Here is a 10,948-nt window from a genome sequence, read left to right as displayed (position 1 = left end):
GTATATGTGTGTGTGTGTGTGTGTGTATATAATACCCTAAACTGTTGGATTGTAGTATTTATAGTTAGTTATACAAAAATATAAAGCAATACAACTTTTTTCAACACCGACAATAAGAAATGTTTTTGAGCAGATATTCAACATATTTCAACATTTTTGGAAGGATCATGTGACACTGCTGGAGTAATGCTTCTGACAACTCAGCTTTTTATCCCAGGAATAAATTACACATATATATATATATTTTTAATATATTCAAAAAAGACAATTCCTTTAAAGTTTAATAATACTTCACAATTTTTCAAACGCATAAAATTTCATGATTTTTTTTAAGTACATCTATTTTTTTTTAATCAAATAAACTTTGTTGAGCAGAACAGACTTCTATAAAAAGCAATCTTTTGACTGGTAATGTATCTGACACGCATAATAAATAAAAAAAATTGCTGCACTGTATAGATCGTCTGGTCTTGTCCCCTTCAAAGTGCATGAGAGACTGTTTGTTGAGATGAAGAGAGAAGGTAAGGAAACCCCTGAAACGAGCATTCGGACGTGTGACATTATACCAATCTGAACCCTGCAGCATCCGACTGACCTTTGAAGAGCAGAATACGTTTCCTGCCGGCAGACCGATGCATTTGTTAATCTAACGTTAATTACGGGTCGAAGTCGCACAATAATGAGAATATTCTTATTCTTATTCTCGGCAGGAAAAAGGATGAGAGATAAAAGCTCTCGACAGAGGCTCGCTTATTAGAGCCATTTACAGATAACGCACCGTTTCTCATTGCGCCGATGACGCGTTTCTCTAAAATGTGTTGAAGTGTCTCTCTGAATATTGTTCTCAATTAATTAAACTTTTACTTGTTGTATTACAAAGTGATGAAGGTCCCCACCGGTCCTGAAGTGTTTCCGTTTCATCTCTTCGCCCTTCAGGAGGGTAAGTATCAATAACTCTCATCTGTCGTTTTTTTCCTCTGTGATCACGGGGCATTCGCTGATAGTCAGACTCCCACTCATCTGAGCTCGAAGTGGTGGAAGCGGCGAGGCCCGCCAGTTAAGAGCCCTGGATAAATGTTAAGGGAAATCATGAATCATCCTTTGATGTGTTTCTCTCGTTCAGACCTCAGCTGCCTTTGCCTGAAGAAGTGGCCTACAAAACACAAGGTCGCTGGGTGAGGAGTAACACTGACCCCACCTGGTGGCTCACTGCAAGTGCATTTTATAAAAGCGGTTACATCTAGCCTATTATGCCACGTGAGGGTCTCAGGTGTCCCCAAAACGTGTATGTGAAATGCCACGCAGATTGATTAATTATATCATTTCTAAAACGCGTATTGCGAGTGGAACGGGTTGTTTTCGTGTCTGTCTCTTTAAATGCAAATGAGCTGCGGCTTCCCGCCCCCTTTACAGAAAAGGGCGGGGCCTGTAGCCGCACTGGTTTTATAAAAGGATAGCCACGCTTCGTACTGATGTCTTTTGCTGTTTGTTTGTTGCTCTGCTCTCTCTTTTATCTATAAACTACACGAAATAAAGCATAAATATTCAAACGTGCTGTCCTATTTCAACGTGCTGGCCACTTTCAGATGTCCGTTGACAAAATCTGAATCCAGTTACGTCACTGGCATAACATTGTTCACAAACTAATATAAACAACATTAAACGCAAAATGCGATAGATTTGAACATGAATTACCGTGTGCGCCCTCTTAGGCCATGCAGATAAAACTTTCCACGTGCGTTTCTCTGCGTCCACGTTAGAATTACCCATAATGCAACGGACCCGCGCTCAAACATGTGACCTATTACGCTTTAATAGCGCGTCTTTCTTAAAGAACCCCTTAACTATAAACACATTTTTAAAGATTTAAACAGTAAATATGTCTGAATCATGCCTTTTGTGCTTGTTTCTGAGAGCATGCGCACAAATCTCTCTTATGTCTTTATTGCACTTAAACGTCTATGTTGAAAAACTGTCAGTTTTAGTAAATATAATTAGCGACTTAATTACGACTTCCGTCTTCCACCATTATGGAGACCTTATGTTGAAAAAAAAAATTCAGATTTTCATGCTATGTCACCTTTAATAAATGAGGTTTGCCATTATTGATTCATTTATACAAGTATAATAATTTATTTAATGCACCCTATTCTAAAAAATAATGACTAATAGACCAAGAAATATAGGCTGTGCAATATTTGATGCTTTATGCATACTGGGCCGTCCTTAGCTTACACGGTGGCTTTTCCCTGTATGTATATCTATAGAATCAGCAACCAACAATTTGATTCGTAAAAAAATATTCTAATGTAAAAAAGCCTATTTCCAACCGAATGCACACACAAGCCAATTTCCATCTGGAATAATATATAAACTAGGCAAATGATACTTCTTACTCTCACACGAACTACATGGAAAAAAGTCAGAAATGTGAGTTAATTAAAAAGCCTTCTGAAGGCTTTCAGCACTGCTGATTTCATTTGATTTGATATTATATAGGATTATGGTGATGGTGTCAATGATCATTCTATGTTAGATAATTTCTAACATACTGTATATCTTCTGGCATGTGTGTATTTGTGTTGACGATACTGCATGAAGTAAAACAATCACACAGATATATACTTTATACTAACATACTATAGTATAATCTATTTTGAGACTCACCATTATATTTATGATATTTATGTTTTACTTTATTCATTTAAAGAAATGTATCAGTCTATGAAATATGCCCATCAAGACTGAAACGTTATTAATGTTGGTATGTCGTGCTGCTCGAGTGTGTGTGTGTGTGTGTGTGTGTGTGTGTGTGTGTGTGTGTGTGTGTGTGTGTTTAAATTCAACTTTGTGCGACCCACCTCGTCCCACCCTGACACCCACAGTTTAAAAACCCTTGCTTTAGACGAATAGTCCCGAAAAAGGTGTCCGTTTTCCTCATATGCAGAGAGTTAAACGGAGATAACTGGTTGGAACATTTCCGATGAAAATACAGAATTTATATCAGCAGCTGAAATCGCCAAGAATGCACAGAATGAGGAAAGGATAGAAATAAATATCCACCCAAAGAATGAAGGTATTTTACTTCCCCTGAATTATGACACGGGGGTTAAATCTATTACTATTCTGTGGAAAGTAAGTGGTCAGATAAGATAAATTCCCAAGCCTTTCCTGTATTTATTCATTCCTGTATTTATCTTAAGTGTTGACTTGTGCTATTGATAGTTAGGGGTCACTGACCAACTAGGACAAAACAAAAAAAAAACGCAGTGAACCTGTTCATTTAGTAATGGTAAGTTTAATTTACTTTATATTTACTGTATTAGATCCAACCAATTTTATAGTAAAACACTGTTAAATGTACTGTTTTAAAGTATAAAGAAAAATTAATATATTATATATATACCGCAAAAAAAAATATAAATAAAATAAAATTGTTAGCATGATTAGAATGGCTGTCTGAAGGATTATGTGATTTAAGTTTAAATATAATTTACTTTGAAATTATATAGGGCTTTGGTGATAGATTACTATAAAAAGTGTTATTTTTAATTGTAGCAGTATTTCACAATATTGCTGCCTTGGTTAGTATTAGAGACTTCTTTCAAAAACACATGTGACCCTGGAGCATAAAGGCAGTCATAAATACACCGTATGGGTCAAAATGATCACTTTTTGTGATGTAGATATTTAAAAAAATGTCCTAACTTACATATATCAAAACATTTTACTGTATGCATCGTATACATCTCAGTTTAAAAAAAGCACCCTTACGGCTGCATAGTTTTGTGATCCAGCTAGCGCCACAGTTTATATGCATTGTGTGTTTCACTTTAGCTGTGAGACATTCTTCATTTTGAGACCTAACAGACGGTAGAAACTTTCCTTACAGAACAACCAAACATGATTTTCAGGAAAACATTTATGCATCCTTTTTTAAAAGGCAGTTCTTTACATTTTCTCCGTTACGCACAAGGGCATCACATTGTAGTGTGGGTGAGGTGTTTCTTCAGGTTAAGTAGTATCATGTTGACATACAGTACAGTGCATATTTGTTCCTTTGAACATCTTTTCTGATTCTCATACAAATAGACACACTTCAGTACAAACCAATTAATGCATTTTAAATGGGAGTTATGCAAGTTAATTATTTTATTATATCACAGTTCAACAGAAATCTTCATTTAGTGTCAAATTTTATCTAGCTCTTTTCACAACATACGCTTTTGTTATATATATATACAGTTCGAGATTTGTAAATTGGAATTATGAATTCTATATATGGAGGACTATTAGGATATGATTGTTTGCATTATAACTATGTTTGTAGTCTGTAGGCCAAAGGAAAGTACATTTAAAAAAAATATATGAATACAAATATTAAAAAAAACCAAACACATTATACTAAGTTATGGTGTATTTTATACTTTGGTGTGTTACATATGTGTAACAGAAGCTGCCTGTTACAAACTGCATTTACAGCTTGTTCCATAACTTAGTTACATGATAAGTACATTTTATTTCAAGTTCAATGGCTACTACTAAGTACCTAATTAGGTAATTAATTTCTATTATGACACTTTAAAATGAAGCGTTACCCCTTTTTTTGATACGTAACATTATTCATGACACTGTCCTGTCAGCTTGTCCGAAATGAAACACTTTTCTGTTGTGTAACTTATTGGCAGTGTTACAGGGAAAAAAACCTTTTTTTTAATGTTCTGACCTTGAGTAAGGTTTGGGGGGTGTGTACAGAATAAAAACCACTGCAAACTTCCTGCTAACCCACAGCAGGTGCAGGAGTGTCATCAAGCAGCTGTCTGAGGTTAGTGAAATCAGTATCTTGAGTGCGGTTAGATTGATTGTCTTGTGTAATAGATTCACAGTTTCCAAAAGAAAGGAACACTAGAGGCAGTAAAACTCTGACAACTTTTATTCCTTTTCACACAAACGTTTCGGTTAGTAAAGCGTAGACTAAGTTTTGCACAATTACTTGAAAAAATGTCATGTCATGCCTTTAAAACAATAATAACATGCTGGAATATTTGAAAAGTGATGCTTTTGAATAACATATCTGTGTATTTTCATAGACGGTAGGTTTGTTCTGTGGATCACGAGGCGAGACGAGGAGCTTTAAATCCGGTGTCACTACGGTTGGACGAAACAGATCAAATCTGTGTAAAAGATAGTTGAAATGGCACGGCTGCATGAACAAATGCATTTTAATATCCGTTTTGTATCTGATAACACTATCGGGTAGTTTTAGGGTTGAATCTGGTGTAGGGCATATTTTAGCAGCTGGCCATGAATATTTATATACATACATTCAATATATGATACATACCTATATCAACATAATAAAATGTGCCAGGGTTCACATATTAAACCGTTTTAAAGTCACTAAGTAGACATTTGTCTTTGAAACTACAAGAGGTACATGAGACCAGAGTAAACATACTCCACAAAGTTTTTTGAAAATTCGAATTCTATTAAAAATATAATTACTAAATTAAAAATTTAAAGGTGCAATAGAATGGAAAACTGTCAAACTTTACCTTGTCACAGTTAAATAATTACAGTTGTGTACAAGACATACCATGAGCCTCAAACACCTTCTCGAGTAAATCTCAACATCACCACGCTCCCAACATTTGCATAATGTCCTATACGTCTTCTGAATAATGACTGTAAAATATTAGCCATGATTTTTGCTAAGACTACATGTGTCCTAGATGGTATAATAGATAAATATCGTTCAGGCTTGTAACGTGCTGAGTTAGGATTAATAGACGTTAAAGGATAGCTCGTCTAACTCGAGCTGCAGCAGAAATCAGTCAAAGCTCACTCGGGTCACATTCCACACCTCAAGCTTTATTTTTCTGTCAACAGCGTTACTTATTTAAAGAAAATAACTTAACTGAGCAACAGAAAAGAAATAAAACCATGGGTCCCGCACACAAGTGCTTCTCGTGGCACATGAGTCAAACAATGGTGCTCCGCTCTTAAAGGAGCTACACCTTATTTCACGCGTTACTGGCCCAAAAAAAAAGATCAGCCGTGCACAGCAAAAAAAGTTACACGCTTAGCAATGACAAACGGCTCAGCATATTCTGGAGACGGCTTGTATCAGATTTGGGGTCAGTCTTGAACCTGACCAAGTCACCCACAGCATAGGAGACTGCAACGCTGTAGGCCAGCGGTACAGTAAAAAGATATGAATACAAATAATAAAAAGAACAAAAACATTATATTTAAAAAATTATATCTAAGTGATGTTGTGGCATGCCTACTGTTTGTATGGTGTGTATCACTGCCGGGTTAATGATGTGTATAAATGACAGGATTTTAGTCATAGAACATTTATCTGTATAATATTTGACTTAAGTGACTTGGAAATGGATTTTTAAGCCTTCAGGCATAACTTTTTTTGGTAAGGCTTTGTACATAATAAAGAGTAATTATCTAGTATGTACAATGTAAAAAAAATTAATAAATAAAATTTGAGCAAAACAGATCAACTTAGAAAACTCGTACAAAAATAAATTGAGAAAACTCAAAAATCTGCTGAAGCTGGTTGCCTTCAAATTTTAAGTGGGCTCAACTTTTTTTTAGTAGTAGCTATTGTACTTGAAATAAAATCTTATGTTATGGTACATTTTATACTTTGGTCTGTTACATATGTGTAACAGAAGCTGCCTGTTACATCTACAAAATTACAAAAACTGTAATTACCGGTTGTTCCATAACTTAGTTACACGATAAGTACATTTTATTTAAAGTACAATGGCTACTACTAAGTACCCAACTTTAGGTACTTTACCTTACTTTAGGTAATTACTCTACGTCTGTAGTTCGGCTGTTAGACTAAGTTGAAACACTACATTCAAACACTTCTCTGAGTTGTTGGATGAAATAATCAAGCCAGTATATAATTTGTGAGTCAATTGCTCTGCCAGTCAATCCCTCTGATTAAAATTTTTCACCTTGATGATCGATGTGTACTCTGACTTGGCGAAAAAAGCCTTGCATTGTTCAGCAGTGCCATCAAATTTGCCAGAAAGAGCGAAGCTCACAGGCTTCGGCATGGTTGGAGGAAGCGAGCGAATAAAGTGTGTAAGGTGTTCATTAGCTGCTTGGAGTTGAGTAAGCTGCTCTTGGTAGCTCTTCAGTAACTCAGTCTGGTAGGTGAACGGCGCTTGCAGACTGGAAGCTTCCACTGGATTGTGGACTGGACTGAGGCAGAATTAGAATCCATTTGCAGAAGTGTAATAGGGCACATCTAAAAGGCAATGTCGGTAAACAGGGAGTGGGTCAAAACCAGTAATTCAATCCAAAACAGGCAGACAGAGCAGAAGGGGTAATCCAGGGAGTCGCACACAAGAAGGTCAGGCAGAATAACTAGAATAACGCTCTCGGTAAGGCAGGGTAAACTGGCAATACTTCGCATTTGAACACACGGAGGGCCTCTGGTTATAAAGCCCTCAAACAGGAAGTGGTTGCAGAGGAAGTCGAATGGTTGTGCAAAGCTAGTACTTGGGCGAGGGCTCCCTCTGCTGGTCAGGCGTTACAATAATGAAAAGATAACAGGGCTTAATGAATTGAGACAAACAAGATAACACAGGAGGATACGGAATGAACTAATTAATCAATGCGGGAACATAAACAACTAAGTTAAAACAGTGACCAATCAGGGACATAAACATATCATGTCGACCCCCTTCAAGAATGTGCGCCAACCTTCCCGCGCCAGCTGTTCTACTGGACAGGACAGGAACAGGGAGGAGACAAGTAAGGCCTCCAAGGCTAATCAAGGAGTTCAGGAGGCCACCGGAGGACAAGCCAGCTCTTCTGGAGGCTACTTTTTTGTGGCCTTGGCGGTCGGCAGCCATTTCTCCACCATGGATGCTCCACCGTGGGCTGCTACTATGGCTATGATCTGGGTCCTACTGGATTCCTTCTCCTCGAAGTCCCTCCTGTCCCCTCCCTGAACCACCCTGGACTCTGTCTGGCATGGTCTTCCTCTTTCTACGGTGCAAGGTCGCGCCTCCCGGGAGGCGGTGGCGAACTTTCACGCTCCTAGACTGTTTGTGTTTATATTTCCCATGTGCTCCTATGTTCCTATGAAAACACGTTTACTTCCATTCCAGAAGATGATTTGCCTCTGAGCAAAAAGGAGGTGACACATATAAAATCATCCAATACCGCACGACAGGTGCAAGTTCCTCACAGAAACATCTGTCTGATATAAGTAGAAACTTTTTCTATAATGTCGAGCTCCATAAACTATAGGCTTATCATTTTAGACAGCTAATCTTATTATTGTAATGTTGAATTAAAACGTTACAAAGTACTGAAGTGACCTACTTTTTCCCCAGTGTAAAATGTCCAGTTTGTGATAAAATCAACTTTTCTATGATACTGTTTTATAAATCCAATAAAACTGGTCTGATTTGAGTAAGCCACATGCTCATTTATTTGGTCGGCTTGTGTTATATCTAAAGTCATACATACAAATTAAGTTATACTAATGCTGAATTTATGGATTGTGTTAACACAGGGGTGAAAAGTAAGAGGAATATTGTTAAACATTTACGTGATCTTTAGCATATACAGCTGTAGAAATAAAGTTAGACATAGAAATGTATATTATTGATTATTATATATTATATTATTATTTGCATTTATGATTTTACATAGAAAGAGAAGGACCCCTACATTCTGGGTTTCGTCTCGCACTTCATCATCATGAGACTGTCTCCAAATCTGCTGCTGTTCTTTTCTTTCCTGTCACTTAGTAAGGCTTTGGTTACTTCGTTTAATTGTCAGTCTTACTGTAAAAAAGGCAATCTAAGCAAATGTGTTTCTCTTTCTGTTTAACAGCCGGGGCACAAACAGCAGCTACATTAACATCATCTGCAACAACTGCTTTAAATTCACTTGCATCAACTACACCTGCATCAACTACATCTGCAACAACAACATCTGCATTAAATTCATCTGCAACAACAACCTCTACATTAGCAACACTGGCAGGTAATACCATTATTAGAACCAGAAAATAAAGACAGAGCTGAAATCTTTTGGTGCCGCGTCAAAAGCATGGACCATTCAGCCATCAGAGGCTATTTTTGCAAGAAAAGAAACATGAGTCTCAGAAATCAGTAAGAAATGAAAACTTTTTGTGTTTCTCTCAGCAGCATCGACGATCTTCTATCCATTTGGTTGGGTGGCTGGAGACACCGAACGTTTTATTAATTACAATGAAAGCTATGATTACGTTGCCTTCTCTACCCCATTTTCATTCTTTGGCCGCACATACAACCACACATATGTGAGAATCCAGACTAAACACGAATACAAATATTCTGATAAGCATATTCATACCGGGTTATTTTAATTTATATTTTTCATTCCCATTCCAGGTTAACAGTAACGGACTCCTTACTTTCAGTCAACCTTCAACTGGAGCTCAAGCTTTCCCTTTACCTGCATATGGAAATGAAGATTACATTGCTCCGCTCTGGACTGACCTCAATGACTTTGGGATGGGTGTTTATTCATATCATCAGTACACAGATGGAAGTGTCCTCACTCGTGCCACACTGGATATAAAGCGATATTTCCCTCAGAGGGCTTTTTCTGCTTCTTGGGTCTTTGTTGCAACATGGGACTATGTTAAAACGCGGAATATAAGTGTATTTAATCTTCACTCAGGACCGGTAAATTGTTTTCCAATAGTTTCTTTGTTCAAAGGCTGTATTGACCATTAATCATAAGGTTTTATTTTTTCAGGCAGTCAGATTTCAAGCGGTTTTAATTTCAGGAGGTGGTTTTTCTTTCATTCTGATTAATTATGGTAACTGTGCTGCCGTATCCTTTCCAGCGGAGGTAAAACCAATATACTGTAACGGGATAAAAAAAAATTATATTCCTAATGGCTCTATGTCTTTGTAACATTTTTCCCCCCTTGATTTTAATAGGCTGGATATGACACTATAAACTCCACAGACTTCTTTCAGATTCATTGTTCAACTAATGGCAGCTCCATCCCAATCCTCAAGAACTCGACTAACGTAAATGTTCCGGGTCGCTGGGCTTTACTTGTGAACCCCGCGCCAGGTAAGACTTATAATAGGAGGATGTGTATTACTATTAGTAGACTCTGGCATGCTATTTGTTTGGATTCACACACGTATCGAAGTTGCGCACCTTTTCTTCAGAAACATTCTCAAGAACATACAGAAATTAATTATGAAGTTATTTTACCGTCACATCCACGGGGCCAAGTCATCATTGTCAAACATGAGCATTGTAAATCAGTGTGAAATGTAAAAAAATATATAATTCTCTTGGCAGCACCAGCGATATTTTACCCATTTGGCTCATCAGAAGACACAAGAAATCCTGCTGTTGATGACGGAAGCTCTTCTGTTGTTCAGCTGTCGAGTCCATTTCTATTTTTTGGCCGGACATACCGGCAGATTTATGTAAGAATTTGATTTTCATTCTAGATCTAAATGTGAGTGGTGAACGCATAATATAGTGATCATTGAATTTGAGCTTTCATGTTGCAGATTAATAATAACGGACACATCACATTCAACCAGCCTTCATGGGAATTTGTTCCCTACTCGTTTCCTGCTAATCAAAGTCAGGATATAATTGCTGGTCTCTGGACTGATCTTGACAACCGTGAGAGAGGTGTTGTTTCATATCAGCAGTACACCAGTGGACATGTTCTGACTCGTGCCACTCAGGATATAAAAACATATTTCCCAGATCTGAACTTCAACGCTTCTCAGGTCTTTGTTGCAACTTGGGAAAAAGTTGCTTACTACAGCTTAACCACCACAGTGAGTCTGGTACACTTAAAAAATGTAAATGATTTTATTTAAGCCACAAAGGCAGTGATAAAAGCACTCAGTAATGTTCATAATATATATATATA

General features: G+C 37.2%; 1 protein-coding gene across 1 annotated transcript in view; it reads left to right on the top strand.

Annotated features, from left to right (window-relative positions):
• The first annotated feature begins 4,790 nt into the window (after nucleotides 1–4,790).
• Nucleotides 4,791–10,948, top strand: part of LOC122329157 — a 6,362-nt gene continuing 204 nt past the window's right edge. The window contains exons 1-9 of the mRNA XM_043225358.1: nucleotides 4,791–4,825; nucleotides 8,698–8,794; nucleotides 8,881–9,033; nucleotides 9,195–9,331; nucleotides 9,423–9,719; nucleotides 9,793–9,888; nucleotides 9,981–10,119; nucleotides 10,357–10,487; nucleotides 10,575–10,853. Of these exons, the coding sequence (XP_043081293.1) occupies nucleotides 8,746–8,794; nucleotides 8,881–9,033; nucleotides 9,195–9,331; nucleotides 9,423–9,719; nucleotides 9,793–9,888; nucleotides 9,981–10,119; nucleotides 10,357–10,487; nucleotides 10,575–10,853 (1,281 nt within the window). The 5' untranslated portion in view covers nucleotides 4,791–4,825; nucleotides 8,698–8,745. The remainder of the gene's footprint in view (nucleotides 4,826–8,697; nucleotides 8,795–8,880; nucleotides 9,034–9,194; nucleotides 9,332–9,422; nucleotides 9,720–9,792; nucleotides 9,889–9,980; nucleotides 10,120–10,356; nucleotides 10,488–10,574; nucleotides 10,854–10,948) is intronic.

This window comes from Puntigrus tetrazona, chromosome 23, assembly GCF_018831695.1.
Source record: "Puntigrus tetrazona isolate hp1 chromosome 23, ASM1883169v1, whole genome shotgun sequence".
Classification (NCBI taxonomy): domain Eukaryota; kingdom Metazoa; phylum Chordata; class Actinopteri; order Cypriniformes; family Cyprinidae; genus Puntigrus; species Puntigrus tetrazona.
This window is presented reverse-complemented; position numbering and strand designations above follow the sequence as displayed.